We start from the raw sequence: 20,750 nt of genomic DNA, 5'->3' as shown, positions 1-20,750 counted from the left end.
CTTCCTAGTCTGTTTTAGTCTGGAAGCTCAGCTGAAACCTGTCTACCATGGGTGACCCTGCTGGTATTTGAATAACAGTGGCATACCTTCCAGCATCACAGCAACAACCAAGCCCCCACAGTGTGACAAACTGACAGATGCATGCCATACCTATCCACCCCAAATCCTTTTTGAACAAATGAGAAATTAATTAAGATATAAATTTTTCTAATTCTACCCCATTCCTATTTATAAGTATTCTGTGGAAGAAGAAAAGAAATAGAGGATAGATTGGAAGAAATTAAGGAAACAGTAGAAGAAAAAATTATTATCTGATGGAGGGTAAAAAAGCAGGTGGAAAAGTAAAGAAGGAAGTAGAGAGAGGAGATAAGAGGCAAGCACACAGAAGAGAAGATATAAATATGAGGACAAATGTCATTTATTTCCTTCACTACAATTACTCTGATATCTATAAAAGCATGGAGTGGGTACAAACTGATTGACTGGGGAGCCTCCTTCATTGTCTGCTGATATTTTCTGGTAGAAAGAAATCATGATTGGAGTCTAGTGCTGGACAATAATAAATGAGTTGAGTTATCTTTCTCTTTGAAGAACTATTACAAAAGCATAATGAATCAAAAAGTAATAAAACCTAGGGCTCAGGCAGTTTTCATCAACTGAAGGGCCACAAGATCATTGGAGAGGGATGACAGCTAGTGTTGGGAAGAAGCAACCACACTGCCTGGTCCACTTGCTACATTTGCCAACTTACATTTGCATTAAAAAACCCGAGGTCTGATTCCAGTGAAAAAATACACTGAGGGGCTTTCTTCAGATTAAATTGGCATTCATGCAATTTAAGATAACCATGACAGTCAGATCTGCCGTTCACAGTGAGAAATGCTAGTTATGGTAAGACATGGAAACACAGTGTCCCTCTGTTCATACAGGGTCCTGCGGGTTGGCCCCCAGTCTGCTTCATTTCGTCTCTACACTGTTCTGGTGAGTGTGTGCTCTGTGGAGGTTTAAAGTGGCACGAACAAGTCATGTTATCATCAATGGTTGGTCCTCAAGGCAAGGTTTCCTGTGATGAAAAAAAAGAATAGCTACCCTAGAGCATCATTTCAAAGCTTAGAATAGTTCATACGCAAATAGTTCACCACAAACTTTATACTGGAATTTCCTCACTAACAAAACACTGAGAATGCCTATGTATCAGTAGCTCACTACCTCCTGACTGTTGTTCCAAATCTTCCACCTCAGGTTCAAAAAGATAAAGACTTTCCTGATGAGGCTGTTGACTGGTATATGACACTGCTCCAGTTGTGTTACTGAAATGGGTTTCTGGAAGGAAGATAAGGAAAAAGTATCTGTATTTTCCATATTGACTTTTGCCCAGCGTATCTGTTCTGTAAGCATCCTGGAGTGCTTCCCAGAAGGCAGATCTCAAAATCTTCAATGTCATTCATGGAAAAAAAAAAAAAATGAAACCCGTCCAGTGTTGTATGAATGAAAAAAAAAAAATACCAGGTTAAAAGGAGCAATTGCTGATATTCACCTACACTGAGGTCAAGAGAGAGAGGACTACCACACACGCACACACACACCACTCTTTATTACTTGCTACACTAATCCCTTCCCATTCAGGGATGGAGGCAGGGAGTCTACTGGAGAGAGAGATGAATGAGGCTGAATTGACTCTCTAGATTTGTGACCTTGGTCAAACCAGTTAATTTTCCTGTTACTCCTACATAGAATAAGAGTCTTTATTTTTCTTTGAGTCCCTGGGTGGTACAAACGGTTAACTTGCTTGGCTGCTACCCCAAAATTTGGAAGTTCAAGTCCACCCAGGAGCAACTTGAAAGAAAGGTCTAGTGGTCTACTTCCAAAAAATCAGCCATTGCTGAGCACTACCCTGACACACATGGTGTCACCATGAGTTGGAATTGACTCGGTGGCAACTGGTTTTTATCTTGCTTTGAGCTTTGCCAAGGAAAGGCACTACAAAATTGTGAGGAAAACTCTCCCAGCAACATTTATAGCTGCTCGTGAAGATAGGTTGTGTGATCTCAACACAGAAAGTCTAGAAATATGGCGTTTCTTGCTACATTCGTGAATTACCAAAGCAGGATTATCCCTAGGCACAATTTTTTCATATGTTAAAGAAAATAAACATAGGATAAGCAAAGGTGAAACCATGCTGCTTGGGCCAAGCAATATATGTCCTAAACTCCTCAATACGCCTCCACTTTACTCCGTTCAGACACTACCTTGCAACTACTCCATGTTTGTATATATCACACATACCAACCTGTTACGGATTGAATTACGTTTCCCAAAAATATGCTTTGTAAATCCTAACCTGTATGCCTATGGTTACTATCCCATTTGGGGATGGGTGATCTTTGTTACGTTTATTAGGCAAGATAAGTGTAGGGTGGATCTTGACTGGATCTCTTTTAAGCCAAGCCACATGAAGATTACCCAGGATCAGAAGCTCAGAAGAAACAAGGACCTTCCTCCAGAGCTGACAGAGAGAGAGCCTTCCCCTAGAGCCAGTGTCCTGTATTCGGATTTTTAGCCTCCTACACTGTGAGAAAATAAACTTCTCTTTGTTAAAGCCACCCACTTGTGGTATTTCTGTTATAGCAGCACTAGATAATTAAGACATAACCTTTAACAATGCCTATTCTCTTGACCCTGAAACCCAAGGGAAGAAGAGCCTAAGGGATTAACATTCAAGCTTGGAGTCATAGTCTTAGGGCACGTACAGTACAGTTATGGCCCTTGACTCTACATTTATATCCAATAAATCATGAGGTACCTGGGATATGGCACCTACTGTTTCTACACCTCTGTAAAAATAGGCCTCATGAGGATTGGTATAAGATGCAGATAAGAACATGATTGATAAAGTGCTTTATAAATAATGGGACACCGTACAAATATGGTATTACTGATATCGTTACTTTTGTCTCTGACATTTTGTCAGCCTCCTGGGAAATCTAAATTTTCTGCTTTTGGAAGAATTACAGCATAGTGATTAAGAGAACATGCTCCAGAATTAAGATGCCTAAATCCAAATCCTGGCTCTATCACTTGTGAGCTCTTATCTTCAGAGAATTTTTAACCTCTCTAAGCCTCAATTCCTCTATCCATAAATTAGGGATTACAAAAATATTCATACCCTGTGAGGTTGTTGAAAGGATTGAACGAGGGAATGAATTAAAATGACTGGCTAAAAAGTACATGCTCAATAAATGATGGAAGGTTGTTTGCTTTCTTTCTTTTTTTAAATGAGTAGCCATATTTAGACCTTGTTACTGTTGCTGCCTCCTTTTCAGCCAGCAGAGGTCTCCATAATAGTCAGACCAGGACTAGCCTCCCAACAACAGTCTGCACTAAAGCTGCCAAGTACATCCACTGTTGGCAGAGAAAGTAGTGAAATATTTCCATCTTGACTGAAAGCAGAGGAAGAAATCGAAGACAAGAAAAGAGGAAATAGTCAGGATGCCATGGGAAATTTGAAGTTGAACAGGTGACCATGAATCAAGAGTGTCTAAGCTCTGGTACTGCTTCAGAAACAGACTTTCATGGACATTGCAGTTGGCTGTATCTCACATTCGCCAGTTCTAATGCTGAGTTAAGGAAAAAAATACTCACAAATATCGCATAGGAACAGTAAGGATGAATTGGCCAATGTTTGTAAAGTTCTCTGAAAACAAGAAGTGCTGCTAAATAAACATTTAACATTTCTCACAATATTAAGCTTATTTTATGTTTATCACCAGTTGTACTCCACGCCTTGGTTTTGCTTCAACTGCAATATATTTTCTTTAACCTCCTTTTCTCCAGGCAGGCTTACATCTTCAAGTTCAATTATACTGTCAATTGTGTTTTAAATTGTGCTGATTTCCATTAGCCACTTGTGGTATCAATTCCTTGATCTGTTCCTTCTTCGAAACTCACTGTCTTTACACCCACTAAAAGCTGGAAAGACAATTAAACTGAGAAAGGTGAGAGTTCTTCAAGGGAAATCAAAGCATGAGGAAAAGAGAGTGGAAAAAAATTGAGATTAAAAAGAGCACTGAGAAAAAAATACACATGTACTAAAAACGTGGTACCGGAGCAGAAAGAGGCACAGAAAGAAAATAGGGAGCTAGAAACCTGATCTTGCTTCTGCCTCCTCCACCTCTATTTCAGCACCAAGGACAGAGCCTCTGCACAGCTGGCCTGAGCAACGTTAGTTTAGGATCTCTCCTAAATCCTCTAGAGAAAACAGATACATTTGAAAGCAGCTATGAAACATGCAGTAAGGTATAATAGGGAAACTGGAATAGCAGCACACAAGTGATTTCACCTTAGAGGCAAAAATGTGTTATTTCTCTTTCTGTTCATTTCCACACTTTCTGTGTCCTGGGAAATGCAAAGTTTGCCTTGCTTTGGTATGTCTGCTGTCAGTAAATGGCTGCAGGAGCTGAGTTCCTAAACTCCCCAGTATCCAGAAATCAGAAGAAATTTTCAGGGTAAGTAATTTTTCTTTTCATTTCTAATTTAGCACATGGTGTTTTCTTGGAAGAATTTTTAATCAGCTTGGGGTTCTGTGGTTCTCTAAGACTATGCATTAAAACTCCGTACCCACTCTTATTTAAAAATCTGAAACCCTGAGGAAATCGTTATCATTTTTTTCTAAGTAGCTTGGACAGTAAAAACCTGTTCTCTTTTTCTTTTTTTTCCCCCAAAATTGGATCCCTGTGGGCTCTAGAAGCTATATCAGGTAGAATTAAAAGATGGAGAAGAGAAAATTGTTATTATTCCCCGAATTTGTATGGAAATTTATTGTATTCCTCTTAAGGGTTTTATTTAATTGTAAGGGTCTGTAATTTTAAATTCATCAATTTGGTACCCTGGTATTCCAGGGCTGAAGGTTTGGGGAGGCACTGTTTTCAATTGTCTACTTAAAGTCAGGCTGTTTCCAAGTCAGAATCTAATTATTCCTGACAGAGATATGTAATACTTGAGTTCATGATTGTGTGTGTTTCTTTAATGATGGCATATTATTTTGAGGGTTATTGCTGTTGTTTAATGGTGGGACTTCTATTACTAACTGCAGCTTGCTGGGTCAATGGAAGTCATTGCAATTATGCACTTACTTCAATTCATGCATTTAGTATAATCGAATACCATCAAAATGCAGGCACAAATAATACTGTAGCAACAGAAAGTGGAACTTGAATTCTAAACTCATTCTGCGTGCATGATTGCACTTTATAGGAGGAAGCCCTTTGTTTAGTGATACTAAGAGGTCAGTAAGATGTCCGTCCTCGGACAAGAGTAAAAGAATCACCATTTGGTACAGGGTTGGGGTTCCTTATACCCAGAAAGACAGTTGATGAGAGAAAGACTCTCAACACAGCCATTTGATAATTATATTCGAAAATTTTCAAAAGTCTGCATGACTGGCAGTGAGCAGGGGTGTTGAGCAAGGAAAATACTGATAGTATCCAAATGAGTGCCTGATATTAAAGCATCTACCCAGAAGACTGCTTATAATGGAATGTGAATTAGAGAAAATACCAAATAGAGTCTAAAAAAAATAGTCTACATACTATTAAATTCGAGTTCTAATGCAATGAAGTTTGTCAACGATTGATATCTGCTTACTGATTGATTGATTGAGTTTTCCATTTTATCTCTGATTAGAAAGCTCCAATGCACAAGCTTTTAAAAGCTGTGATGGAAAGTGAGGGTGTTCCGCTTTACTGAGCAGATTTAATTAGGAAAACACTATATTACCTTAGCTACTGGATCTCAGTAACCAGCTCTCGTTTTTCTCTGTACTTTTATTGACAATGTAAATGTGCCCAAATATATAAATATACTATGTATTTCAATGCATCTGTTAATCTCCCTTAGGGAAAGCAATTCACAAGAATAGAGTGCCATAGAAATGCTAAAAACTACCTCTAATAACAATGACAATGTAACTCCCACTGCTTCTAAGAGCAGTGAGCACCTGCGCTGACTTCACTGAGCTTGGTCAGGTGATATGAACAGGATGTTCTGAGCAAGCGAGGTTTAAACTTAGCCCCCATTTCATGTTTGTCTGCCTTATCCCAATCGTGGAGTTGCTAACAATGTGAGCTCTCCAGTCAGACAGATCTTGGGCTGAATTGACTCCACCATTTACTGACTTATCACTCCAACAAGACACCTAACCTCTCTATGACTTGGTTTCTTCATCTTCAACAATGGGCATAACAATAGCACCAACTTCCTTCATCAGGTTTTATGGGATTTAACTTTGTTGGTTTTTATGCTTATAAAGCTGGCATAAAATAAGTGTGCAATAAATGTTAGCTATAATTATTAATTTTACCAGGCAATATAGCAAGTCTGAGTTGAAACCCAGAACCAGAAAAGCTTAGAGACTGGAGGGGAGGATGTAATTCAGTGAAAGGTAAGAAATGGCAACAGCTAGGATCTGTGAGGCAAGTGAAGATTTGCTTATGGACCCCCCTGCGATCAAGGGGTTTTTTATGAGGGTGAGGAAAACCATCTCCACCTCAGAACGACTCCCCGCATCAGTAGAGTCACATTAAATAAATGATTTAGTGAGATTTGAGGTTAAAACTTGGTTCAAAACAGTCCTTACACATTTTGTGATCTTGAGAAAGTTACTGAATCTCTCTCTGTCTCAGCTTTTTAATCTATAAAAGACAGATACCAATATCAACCCTTAGGATTGCTATCAGTATTTAAATGAGACAATGATATAATACAAAGAGGGAATCCTAATGTAAACTATGAACTTCAGTTAATAATACTAATGTATCGATATTGGCTCATTAATTGTAACTAACGTACCACACTAAGGAGCCCGGTTGGCATCACGGTTAAGCACTTACTAATCAAATGGTTGGCAGTTTGAACCCATCTAGTGGCTCCAAGGCTGAAAAAGACCTGGCAATCTGCTCCGTAAAGATTAAAACTAGAAAATCCTATGGGGCAGTTCTACTCTGTCACATTGGGTTGCTATGAGTCAAAAATTGACTCAACAGCACCTAATAAAAACAACAAAATACCACACCAATGCAACATGTTAATAACAGAAGAAATTGTGGGGAAAGGGGAGGAAGTATATAGGAACTCCATACTTTCTGCAAAATTTTTCTGTAAACCTAAAACTGCTCTAAAAAAATTAAGACTACCAAAAAAATTTTAATAAGATATAAAGTCCTAATGCCTGCCACATAACAGTAACCTAAAAGCAATAGTGACCATTGTCTTTAGTAGAAGGTTGAAGACTCAAGGTATTCTTGGTTTCGTTTTGCTTGTTTTTGTTTTTTAGTAACTCAATAAATCTTTAACGAAAAAAAGAATAATTAAAGTCCTGTAAATCTTAATGAATATCTTCCTAGCAAACTTAATAGGAGTCTGATATGGAACCAGGTGACAAAGAGGAACCCACAAATATTTCAGGCTGACTGGCACATCAGCAGAGCAGGACCGAAGCCACAGCTGATGGGGTCTGACCACTCTCCCACCCTCTGCTTTTTAAAATAGATTATGTGCTCACTCTAAGAGATGACAGAACAAATAATAAAGACCAAGATAAATCAGTGCTTAGTAATAAATAAATAAAGGCTCATTAAAATGTGTAAGTAGCATTATATATAATAAATTTTAAAAGAGTAAGGCCAGCAATAATCTAGTGTCTCTCCACTTTCTCACCTCCTGTCCACCCTCACTCCGAACACTTCTTGCTGATGTCACCAGTAATCTCCTAATTTTTAAATCCATGAGACACTCTGCAATTGTAGCTTATTTGGCCCCTTCAACCATTCTCTCCTATCTTCTCTTTAACAATAAAAGCTAACATATTGCAAGAGGTTTTTTTTGTTGTTGTTGTTGTTTTTTTGCCAGACATCATACTAGCGTAACGATTCTCAGGGAGGAGGAAAGTTTTGCCCCCAAGGGCCCATTTAACAATTCTTGAAGACATTTCGGCTGTCACAACTGGGAGGAGGGTGCTACTGGCATCTAGTGAGTAGATGCTAGGGATGCTGCTAAACATCCTACAATGCCAAGGTCATCCCCCTACTCTAAAGACTTATCTAGCCCACATCGTCAATAGTGCTGAAGCTTTACATATACAATTTCGTTTAATCTTCACAATAACCCGATGTATAAGGTATGATTATTCCCATTTTGCTGATGAGGAAACCATGCTATCATGACGAATTACTTAGACAGTGACTATTAAGTTACTGAATTCTCCAAGCTCTTTGCTTCTCCATACTAGAGACCGGTTTACTATCTGTTAGTCTGTCTATCAGAGCAAGAGGGAAAGAGGAAAGCCCAACTCTATGCTGAATACAATTCTGGGGGGAAAGTTTTTTGTTTTTAATTGTGCTTTAAGTGAAAGTTTACAAGTCAGTCTCTCATACAACTTCAATTAGGAAGTTGAAATAATTAGGTATAGCAAGTTTATACACCTTGCTATAAACTTCTAGTTGCTTTCCTCCTAATGAGACAGCATACTCCTTCTCTCCACCGTCTATTTTTTTGTCTATTCAGCCAGCTTCTGACCCCCTCTGCCTTCTCATCTGCCCCCCCGCCCCAGACAGGAGCTGCCCACATAGTCTCATGTGTCTACTTGATCCAAGAAGCCGACTCTTCACCAGTATCATTTTCTATCCTTTTAGTCCAGTCCAATCACTTTCTGAAGAGGTAGCTTTGGGAATGGTTCCTGTCTTGGGCTAAGAGAAGGTCTGGGGGCAGTGACCACAGGGATCCTTCTAGTCTCAGTCAGACCATTAAGTCTGGTCTTTTTATGAGAATTTGAGGTCTTCATCCCACTGCTCTCCTGCTCCCTCAGGGGTTCTCTGTTGTGTTCCCTGTCAGGAAAGTCATCAGTTGTAGCTGGGCACCATCTAGTTCTTCTGGTCTCAGGCTGATGTAGTCTCTGGTTTATGTGGCCCTTTCTGCCTCTTGGGCTCATAATTACCTTGTATCTTTGGTGTTCTTCATTCTCCTTTGCTCCAGGTAGGTTAAGACCACTTGATGCATCTTAGATGGCTGCTTGTTAGTGCTTAAGACCCTAGAAGCCACTCTCCAAAGTGGGATGCAGAATGTTTTCTTAATAGATTTTATTATGCCAATTGACCTAGATGTCCCCTAAAACCATGGTCCCCAAACCCCTGGCCCTGCTACAATGGCCTTCAAATCCTTCCGTTTATTCAGGAAACTGCTTTTGGTTTAGTCCAATTATGCTGACCTCTGGAGGGAAAAAGATTTAATGAGGGAGGAAGTTGAAATAATTAGGTGAGATGAAGGGAGTAACCCAGCACCTCACTCATCTCTGCTTTCACCTCCCACATCCACACCCACAACTCAGCAGGAACTGCCTGAACACCTCCGCTTATGCCACCTGCTGCTGTAAAGAACCTAATACCAGAGACAGTACGTCTGATTAACAAATCCATGCCACTGTGATTCCAACATCTGGCTCAGAATTGATTTTTCAGAGTTGAGGTTTCCCTTCTTCATATAATTAGCCATTGGCACTCAGCTGTACTATTTTTCGGTGCTGTCAAACCTCTTGGCACTGTAAAGGGCCCGGCAGGATGGTGACAAACACCCTCAGGTTCTGTGCAGGTGAGATGAGGCTAAGCCATCATCAGACAACTGCAAACTCCAGAAAAGACTGGTTTCAGGCCACTGCTTTCCAAGGTGGCCCAGACACAGAAAGGCCAGTGTCCTGGGCTTGAGCCTGCTTCAGAGGTGGAATATTCTTGAACAAACAGAAAGCATTGTATTTTTCCAAAAGCTCTTGGCAGTAGCAGTGCTGTCTCTGGGGTAACAGCTGCCCTTCTCTGAATAATGAGAAAATTATAATTATTATTGAGAATTATTATTATGTTTTTAAATATATTGAGTGCAAACAGTGTGCCAAGATGAAGAACAATTTTTTTAAAACAATTCTCTGGATTTATTCCAAGTCAGTTACCCGTTCCCAATCTTTTGCTCATCTGAACACTTTCATGTTCCAGGCCGAAATGTTTCGAAATGTGTCATGCAGTGACAGCCATGATTAGGCTAATCTCTTCATCCACTGAGAGCTGCAGAGATCAGGATTGAAAACTAATCCAGACCACCAAGGCAGCTACTGCCTTTGCTGGTTCTGGAGCAAGGGTTCCCATGAAGACTCACACACTCCATGTCCGAATGTTTTACAGTCATAATTAACAGACTGCTAAAGAAAATGTTTAATCCACCTACCTTGCAAATATACTTTCATAACAACCTGGAAGGCCAGGTTTGAATTTGGAATTTCTGAGCCCTTAGGAGTTCCATACAGAATGTAGGTGCACAGGAGAAGCCGGATCTTCACCCCCATCTTTCTCCCCACCCTGGTGCCTTGATCCCTTCTCTCTCCACCTCAGGCTACGCCCTGCACACCAGGGGTCTTCACACACATGTGTATGGACACACCAGACCATCCATCCGAGCTTCACCAAGGGGTCACTGCTTGGGCTCAGAGGCCCACACACACATGACACAGACCACTCAGGATGACAGGGCTGTAATGCGACCTGTGCTGCCCTGAAAGCAGGCTCTGAGCAGTTTGGGAAGCCTTCTATGATCTTGGTGCTCAGCATATGGTCTAGAATGGAGGTGTGACTCTTGGTGGATCTCCCCTGTGGACTCCTCATCCTATGGGGAAGGTGTCATGGATTGAATAATGTCCCCCAAAAATATATGTCAACTTGGTCAGGCCATAATTCCCAGTATTGTGTAGTTGTCCTCCATTTTGTGATTGTAATTTTATGTTGAGAGGATTAGGGTGGGTTGTAACACCACCCTTACCCAGGTCACTTCCCTGATCCAAGGTAAAGGGAGTTCCCCTGGGGTGGGGCCTGCACCACGTTTTATCTCTTAAGAGACAAAAGGAAAGGGAAGCAAGCAGAGAGTTGGAGACGTCATACCATCAAGAAAGGAGCACCAGGAGCAGAGCGCATCCTTTGGACACAGGGTCCCTGCACCTGAGAAGCTCCTTGACCAGGGGATGACTGAGGAAAAGAACCTTTCTCCAGAGCCAACAGAGAGAGAAAGCCTTCCCCTGGAGCTGACGCCTTGAATTTGGACTTTTAGCCTACTTTACTGTGAGGAAATAAATTTCTGTTTGTTAAAGCCATCCACTCGTGGTATTTCTGTTATAGCAGCACTAGATGACTAAGACAGAGGGTATGACCAGAAAAGGGCCAGAGTGCAGCCCTCTAAAGCACAGAGCCCTGGGCAGGAGTCACCAGCCTCCAGTAGAAAGACTGCACTGTAGGCCACAAGCCTTATGTCTTCCCCCAACATGTGGCTTTGATGTATTTTCTACCCTTGGCATGTAAGCCAACCCAAAAACCAAACCCATTGCCATCGAGTCAATTGCGACTCATAGCAACCCTGTAGAACAGGATAGAACTGCCTCATAGGGTTTTCAAGGAATGGCTGGTGAATTCGGACTGCCAACTTTTGGGTTAACAGCTGAGCTCCTAACCACTGCATCATAGGCATGTCTATATTTTTTTTCAGGACATGGTGAATTTGTCCTCCACAGACATATACAAACATGGCTCTGAGAGCCCAGGTCCCTTTTCCAGGGCTGGTCCCAACAGGTTGGCATCACAATGGTGGGCACCGGTGGCTTTTCCACCCGTAGTCCAAAGTCCCCACAGTTTGAAGGTTGGTTCTTCCCAATAGAATGATGACAATAACAGTTGTGGCTTTCAGATGCCAAAAAAGTACTTCTCCATGGCCTGGAGGGATTAGAGGGCCTGTATACAAGTTCTATCATTAATAAGCTGTATGTCTTAAGACATGTTATTCATCGCTCTGAGTCTCAACTTCCCTGTTTGAAAAAATGAAGGCATTGGACTAGGCCAGAGGTTAAAAATTGGTAGTCTATGGGTCATTGGCCTGTGGGCGTAAGATTATTTGGGGGAAAGGGACAACATAGGGCTTAAACATTTTTTGATTAGTAACTAAACCTAAAAATAAAAACTAAACCCATTGCTGCTGAGTCGATTCTGACTCATAGAGACCAAATAGGACAGAGTAGAACTGCCCCATAGAGTTTCCAAGGAGCATCTGGTGGATTTGAACCACTACACCACCAGGGTTTCCAATTAGTAACTAGTCTTTAAAAATTGGGAGGTTTCAAATACAAATGTACACATAGATTTTTCCTAAATATAAAAACCACTATACTGCCTCTAGCCCCCATTGCTCTTGAGATTTTCTTCCACAACTCAGTCTCCCAAACCCACCATGTCTAGTGTAAGGTACAAGAAAGCATGGGAGATTGAAGGAAATGAAGACAGACAGGGAGGCAGGGGAAAGGCAATGGAGGCAATAGGGAACAGGAGGGAAGAAACAAAGAAAGGAAAGAGGAAGCTAAAAAGAAACAGGCCAGTAAGAGAAAGGTAGCTATCACTTCCGCAGCACTCCAGGTGCCAGGCATGCCTTTGGTGTTTCACAGATGCAGCAGCTCACTTAATCCTCCCAAAAACTCTGAGTGTTTTCTCCATTCTACAGAGGAGGACATTGACGCTTCAGAGAGGTTAAACAACACCCAGGGTCCCAGAGTTAGGATGTGGCAGACCTGGGACTCTAATCCTCTGATGACTCCTCATCTCACTCAGAGTGCACGGCATGGTTCTTTCAATGGCCCTGAACAACCTCCAGGCTTCACGCCATGCTGGTCTACTCCTCCTCCAGTCACACGGCCTCCTCACAGTTTCTTCAACAGACAAGCCCTTCCCGTCTTTGTACCTGCTGTTCCCTCTGCTTGGACTGCTCTTCCCCACATATCTGCATGGTGTCTTTCCTCATCTCCTCCAGGTCTTCACCCAACTGTCACCTTCTCCGTAAGGGCTTCCCTGATTACCCTATGTAAAAATTGCACCTTCACTCACACTGTACACACACAGACACACACTCCTTGTCCACTCCTACCCCCATCCCTGGTTTATTTCTCTCCATAATTATATCATCATGGAACAGACTACGTGGTTTATTCATTTTGTTTATTATTTGTCTTCTGCTATAGGATATAGATGTCATGAAAACAAGGATTTTTATCTATTTTGTTCACTGTTCTATTGCTTAGAATAATGCCTGGTATATAGAAAGTGCTCAATAAATATTTGTTGAAGCAAGAAATCAAGAATGTACCCAAGCAGAAAGACAACACTCAATACAGGGGAGGTCAGCACAACTGGACTAAACCAAAAGCAAAGAAGTTTCCTGAAAAAACTGAATGCTTCGAAGGCCAGTGTAGCAAGCCCAGGGGTTTGGGGACCATGATTTCAGGAGACATCTAGGTCAACTGGCATAATAAAATCTATTAAGAAAACATTCTGCATCCCACTTTGAAGAGTGGCATCTGGGGTCTTAAACCCTAGCAAGCAGCCATCTAAGATGCATCAGTGAGTCTCAACCCACCTAGGTCAAAGGAGAATGAAGAACACCAAGGACACAAGGTGATTATGAGCCCAAGAGACAGAAAGGCCACATGAACCAGAGACTACATCAGCCTGAGACCAGAAGAACTAGATGGTGACTGGCCACAATCGATGACTGTCCTGACAGGGAACACAACAGAGAACCCCTGAGGGAGCAGGTGAGCAGTGGGATGCAGACCCCAAATTCTCATAAAAAGACCAGACTTAATGGTCTGACTGAGACTAGAAGGACCCTGGTGGTCATGGCCCCCTGACCTTCTGTTGGCCCAGGACAGGAACCATTCCCGAAGCCAACTCATCAGACATGGATTGGTCTGGACAATGGGTTGGAGAGGGATGCTGGTGAGGAGTGAGCTTCTTGGATCAGGTGGACACTTGAGACTATGTTGGCATCTCCTGCCTGGAGGGGAGATAAGAAGGTAGAGGGGGTTAGAAGCTGGGAAAATGGACATGAAAAGAGAGAGTGGAGAGAGAGAGTGGGCTGCCTCATTAGGGGGAGAGTAATTGGGATTATGTAGCAAGGTGTATATAAGTTTTTATGTGAAGAGACTGACTCGATTTGCAAACTTTTACTTAAAGCACCATAAAAATTATTTAAAAAAAAAAAATGTACCCAAGCAGCCAAGCTCCAAAGAGTCTGATTTTACCAACACTGTTTTCTGTCTCCTCTCAGGCAACCCCCTGGGAGCCACACCCATCCCTCAGGGCCATGGCACCTCTAAGTCAGCTGAGTAGCCACATCAACTCCACTTGCGGGGCAGAGAACGCCACGGGCACCAGCCGAGCTCGCCCACACACCTACTATGCCCTGTCCTACTGCGCCCTCATCCTGGCCATCGTCTTCGGCAATGGACTGGTGTGTGTAGCGGTGCTGAGAGAGAGGGCCCTGCAGACCACCACCAACTACCTGGTGTTGAGCCTGGCGGTTGCAGACCTTCTGGTGGCCACCTTGGTGATGCCCTGGGTGGTGTACCTAGAGGTGAGTGAGCCCCAGAGGTACACTGCCTATATGATCTCTTGTCCCTGTCTGCCCTGAGCTCCTGGCCTTCAAAGCTCAAAATACTTCCTGTAGTGAGTCCCTAGGACTGAGGAAGGAGAGCTCCTGCCACTCTCCCTTTAATGAGAGAACTGAAGCTGTGTGTGTAGCCACCAGCCAGCCTCACTCACATAGTCAGAGCCACAGAGCTGGGAATGATTCTGTTCCCAGCCCTGCAGCATCCAGATGACTAGACTTGAGTGATGGGACTCTTCCTAAAAATGTCCCACATTTGCCTCCTGTGCCAGCTGCATCTCAGGATTGAACGGCTTGGGAGAGGGAGTTAGTGGCTATTTTCATCACTGTTTCAATATATGTGGGAGTAAGGAGGGATGCAGAAGGAATTATAGGAAACCCTTCCCCCCAACAAAAAAAAAAAAAACTTGTTTGTGAATGAATGAGAGGAAAAGACAGAAAGAACTATCTGCAAATAGATCATACTTCTTTTGATGATTCCATTGCCCTCCAACTTGGCTCTTTCCTCCTGGGTACTCGCTCTCCACAGAGTATGCTACCAAAGAAACAGACCAAACATTCACATTTATATTTTTGATGCCTACATTAATAGTACAGAGCCCTTGTCAGTCAAATAACACAGCAGACCCTGGAGAATTCTTCTGGGGAAAAACATTTCTTAAATTTGGAAGTATTTTCATTTACAAGTGCAAAGCAGAGTGAAAAGGTGACCAAGACAAAACGTCCACTCGCTAGCAAGGAAATCAGGGTGCCTCCAGTGTTCAAGAAACAGACACTTTTCACAGGAAAACATACAATAACTAAAGAGGTTTTTTTTCCAAACACCTTAATATACTATTAATATTTCTTCTCTGTAGTGTGTGTCATTCCAAATAGGTGTCCAGTGACGGATCACCATGATGCTATGCTTAAGAGAAATTAAGGTGTATCAAAGTAATATCCCAGTTAATATTAATAGTGAGGGTGACATTTAATTAAGTATGACATATCACAAGAGGGCAAATACCTTGAGCATAGACTGCCTATGCTAGTACCCATATTAAAGAATGGCGGGTAACTAAAATTAGACTTACGATCTCAAGGGAGAGACATAAAGGAAACAAAGAAAATAGAGAAAGAAGAAGAAGGAGGAGAAAAACAACTAGGCTGATTGGGGCAGATTGAAAGGCTAAGGAGAAAAAATGTATTTATCCCTCCCACCCCAGTTAGAATTATCCTTATGGTGAAGACTCTTTTAATTATCTTGACTTTTCTGTCAAACCAATTAGACTCAGACATCCTTGAAGTAAAAGACTACGTCTTTTTTTCTTTTTCTTTTTTTTTATAGCCAAGCACACTCTACCTGGCACATAACATGGACTAAATAAATATTTGATACAAGAATGATTAAATGAATCTGTTTCGTAATGTACACACCACATGGGCAATTCCTGCTTTTGTCTATTGTTATAGCCAGATCTTTCTCTTTTTTGTGCGTAGATGAATTATTATTTTTTTACATCCAACAATAATGAGACTGAAAAGGAGCTAGAAGTATGTAAAATCTCTTTCAAGAGTGAGGCAGATTATAGGTGTCACAAACTAGTATGGGTTGGTCAGTGATTCATAGTGCCAGCCCTGAAGTGTTTCAGTCCATCCCTTTACATTACAAGGATTCTTCAGTCTTCCAGCAAGATGCATATCAGAAAAAGAAAAAAAAATGCAGGCAGGGAGGACCTTCACTCTGATGAGCATTTTAATTCTCTCTGAAATAAAACCAGGCTTTTAGTGTCTGCAACAAAGCACTTAGGGCCACTCTTTGTCCATTTGTGATTGCTTGCAGGGCTCTGGTTGAACCATATTGGAAAACCTCTGTATATATTGGTTTAGGAGATGGGTGTTGTGACTACTTCACAATAGAAACTCACAGCATTCCCTTCTAGTAACACCTGCCAATCTAAGTGGTGCCACCATTCTATTGCTGAGCCTAGAAAAGCAGCCTGAACCTACAGAGAGCTGGCATGAAATCTTGTCAAGTTTTGGTGAAGGGCTCTGTAGGTTGTATCTATGGGTTAACCCCCATGAGAAGAGCTCTGGTGGAGCTCCTCATTCCCCTTTGTAAAAACCAACATGTTCTCCGTCCAATAAGTCAGTTGGTGTAGGTGCTCAGTAACCACGAACATGGTCAAATGAGTCTACAATCATGTAAAGAAGATTTTGGGGAACAGAGACATCTCTCCACTGGGAAATGGGCATTGGGGACCTCTTTTTTGGTCGTACCAACTTGCTTCAGGCCCTAGTCAAAGCAACTTTATATCCATGCATCACTTTCTCCAATAGTCAAGTGAGAATCTGTCTCAATAAAAGAAGGTCTATGACTTAAAGCAGCCATAATTAACAGGCAATCAGTTAAGATATTAGAAAATTAGAAGACTTTAGTCCAGAAGACCAACTCTCCCCACTGGACTGCAGGCTATACTTTTCTTAGTCTCAACTACTTCACTTTCTGTGAATCTCAGAGGTAGAGATAGTGTACCTTCATGAAGAAGAGAGTACTTTGAGCCCTTAAGGGTATTGTGACTATACAAATCATTGTGTCTCAGAGAAGATCAAAAGTGTTATTCTTACTAACTCATCCTAATGATGACACAGTTGACCTAGTAATTACCTAAGAGCTCCCTTGGAAAGAAGAGAGAGTGCAATGTTGATCATAGAGATTTCTGTAGGTTTGAAGGCCCCCAGGAGGGTAGGATACAAACGAGAAGAACGCCATTTGGGAGCCACTGGGGCTGCCAAATTCACAGCCTCACATGCTTTGATTTGAATACTTTTGTCTTGTTCAAAGGGAATATTGACTTATATTTTGCCAGACACAAGTATTTATGAGTTAGGAATGTTTTGCCTGTAAATATTAGAAAATTTAACTAGTGTGACTTAAACAAATAGGGGTTATTTTACCCACATTAACAGAATTCTGAAGGAAGGCAGTTGGTGTTGGTCCAGCTGCTCCATGGTGTCATCAAGGACTCCTCCATTCTTCCTCTTCATCGTCCTTGGCAAGCTGACTTTACTTCCTCGTGCTACTCACAAGGTGACTGCCATAGCCCCAGTATCATGGCAGTATTCTAAAGTAGAATGGGTGAAGACAGCAGGAAAAACTGGGGCCTTTCCCTAGAGTGGAAACCCTGGTGGCATAGTGGTTAAGAGCAACGACTGCTAACCAAAGGTCTGCAGTTTGAATCTACCGGGCACTTCTTGGAAGCTCTATGGGGCAGTTCTACTCTGTCCTATACAGTGGCTATGAGTCGGAATAGGCTCTATGGCAACAGTTTTGGTTTTTCCCTAGAGTGGTTGTTTTTTTGTCAGCGAAGGGAACACTTTTCCAGAACCATCTCCCCAAGGGACTTCACTAAGTCTAATTGGCCAGAATTGGATCATGTGGCCACTCCTAGCTGCAAAGGAGGCTGGAAAAGAAAAAGTAGAAATGCGGGTTTCATTAACAAGGAGAATGTGGGGGTGAGGAATTGCTATGAGGTAGGCAATAAAGTATCAGCTAACTTTGCCTTTACTGGAATTCACTTGGATGAATGTCATTCTAACACAGGGTGGTGCTATGAAGAAGACTCAGAACTGTGAGTCAGAAGACCTAAAATTAAGCCAATGAAATGGAAGTGACGACATAATCTTCCCTAGCTTATAGGATTGATGTGACACTCAACTGCCCTCAACTGAAAGATACTTTTGGGAACCTCAGAGACAGTATGCCTTCATGAGAGAAAAAAACACATTGAGCCATTAAGGGAACTATGACTATATAAATCCTTGAGTCTCAGAGAAGAGCAAAAGTGTTACTCTTACTAGCTTGTCCTAATGATGACACAGATGTCCTGGTAACTAACAGCTCCCTTGGAAAGAGGAAAGGTGCAATGTTGATCATAGCTTTGAAATCTATACAGCGTGATATATAAAAACCTCAGTTAGGACACTTTTAGTTGTCAGTAAAAGAAAACTCAAATCCAATTGGTTTAAACAAAAAACAGAATTCATTGGCTCTCACAACCAAGAGCTTTAAAAGTCCAGCAATAGCGTGTGCTGCAGGCGCAGTTTGATCAGGGCTCTGGCTCTGCTCTCTTCAATTCTCTCAGCTCTGCCTTCTTTCATATATTGGCCTCATCTTCAGAAAAAAGGTCTCAGCTGTAGGCCTCACGTGTATACACTGCACCGTTCACAGCAAAAGAGGAAGCCCATGTCCCAGAATTTCCAGCAGAAGTGTCAAGATGTGCTCTGATTGGATTGGCTTAAGCCACCTGCTTTTCTCTGAACCAGTCACTGGATAGAATTGGTTTAGCATAGGTTCTGTGTTGCTCACACAGAGCACACCAACTGCTCAGGAATCACATGGATTCTTAGCCGAATCCAAAGACTACTGGGAAGAGAGAAGAAGACAGTCAACAAGCACACCACCCTCTGGCTTTTGTTGGCATCGTTCTCATCATTAAGGCACACAGGAGCCTGGACTTGGCAGTATATAAAATGAGACAAGCAGAGGCCAGGCGCTGACACGTTTTGATCCTCTCCACCCTCAGAGAAGTTCAGTACAAAGACCATGCAGTTGACCTTACGGTAGATTATATTTCAGAGGGCTCTTGCTTGGTTGTCTCTTCAATTCAGTTTGCTGCATTTTCTCAAAAAATCTTTTCTGTGCCATACCACATAGATCTATCTCAGACTCTCTCAGGTTTTTTAATTTCCTGCTTTATAGGCTGCAGTCTGTTTGGAGGTCCCTCTTCACACACTAACATCCCATTTTGCTCCACTCAGTTAAGCACCTTTTGTGGTGTTTAATGCACTTATATCAGGGCAGAAGGGCAGTGCAAGCAGCCAAGAGAACATTTGGAATACTACACTCAGGGTACTTGGGTTCCAGTATGGACAGGAGAAAAGGGTCCAGGGTTAAGGAATGCTGACAATCAAAATAGAGCAGGGTGGGTTCAGGAGGGAAACTCCCCTCAGAGGAAGTAATCTTGATCAGATAGTGACAACAAGAAAAGAGCAGCAATTTCTTTGGAAAGGAAGGGTGTTTGGGCCTTGTAATGATACTGGTCATTGAAAATAAAGAATATTTTTAAAAGGAGAGTTTTTCCGTAGTTCAAAAGACCCCAGACGACAGCAATGTAAAGCCTCTCCACTGGATACCAGAAACAGGAGGTTCTCACAAACTCTTCACCAAGGTCTGGGTTTTGATAAAAGTCTTAGGCTACGAAAGCAGTGGAGTCCGTGGGTGGCACTGTTTGGAAGATTGGAGGTTTGAGTCTACCTAGAGGACCCTCAGAAGAAAGGCCTAGTGATCTGCTTTCAAAATGTCACAGCCTTGAAGACCCTGTGGAGCACAGTTATACTCTGGCGCACATGGGGTCTTCATGAATCGGTATTTCCTGGGTACATGGTGAGCTCTCTACTGGGTGGAAAGCTTCCTCGAGGCAGTTTTGGCACAACACACACGTCTGACGGTCACCCAAAGTATCGACTCAATGACAATTGGTTTATTAAAGCAGGAAGAGCTTGGAGAGTATTTTTGCCCTTGTTTCTAAGGTATGATCCAACCACATAAACTTCCTGGTGGTGGGCCTTGAAGTCTGCATTTTTAATGGCCTCCTCTGATGATTCTTATGCACCCTAAAGTTTGAGCAGCTCTGAGCTAAACTTTCCTTTTCAGGGAATGCTTGTTAAAAAAAAAAACAGACCGCTGGGTCCTACCCTCTATCTACAAAACTGGAATTCCCAGGAGTGGCCCTCGAAGTCTAAATTAATTGTAACAAGCTCCCCAGCCCTAACCCCAATCCCACGCTGGGTGACTCTTTTGCAGCTTGCTGGTCATCTGCTAGAAACAAATGAGGTTTGAGAACCACTGTTCTGTAAAACTTCCACTTCACAAATGAGAATATTGGGATTCAGAGAAGTTAAAATCTTTATTTATTACCCTATCTTGCCCCATAGCAGCCAACTGGAGTGTGGGGGGGGGGTGGTGTATCCCAAGTGTGGCAAACAAAAATGGAAAGAAGAGAATAATTAAAGGATAATTCCATTGTTGCCCCTTGGAGATTGTGATGGTTAAGATTGTGCGTCAACTTGGCTGGGCCATAATTCTCAGTGTTTTGGCAGTCTTGTATTGTTGTGATCACTTCCCAGTTGAGATCTGATATGTAATCACCTCTATGATGGAATCTGCTGTGAGTACCCAATCAGCTGGAAGGGAATTT

At 42.1% G+C, this 20,750-nt stretch overlaps 1 protein-coding gene across 1 annotated transcript in view; it reads left to right on the top strand.

The window, feature by feature from the left end:
- Positions 1–13,750: 13,750 nt before the first annotated feature.
- The window catches only part of DRD3 (dopamine receptor D3), a 53,681-nt gene continuing 46,681 nt past the window's right edge, over positions 13,751–20,750 (top strand). The window contains exon 1 of the mRNA XM_003412984.3: positions 13,751–14,478. Coding sequence (XP_003413032.2) covers positions 14,107–14,478 — 372 coding nt within the window. The 5' untranslated portion in view covers positions 13,751–14,106. The remainder of the gene's footprint in view (positions 14,479–20,750) is intronic.

The sequence above is a fragment of the Loxodonta africana genome, chromosome 1 (genome assembly GCF_030014295.1).
Source record: "Loxodonta africana isolate mLoxAfr1 chromosome 1, mLoxAfr1.hap2, whole genome shotgun sequence".
NCBI lineage: Eukaryota > Metazoa > Chordata > Mammalia > Proboscidea > Elephantidae > Loxodonta > Loxodonta africana.
Note: the sequence above shows the minus strand (reverse complement) of the source record. Positions and strands in the feature narration are given on the sequence as shown.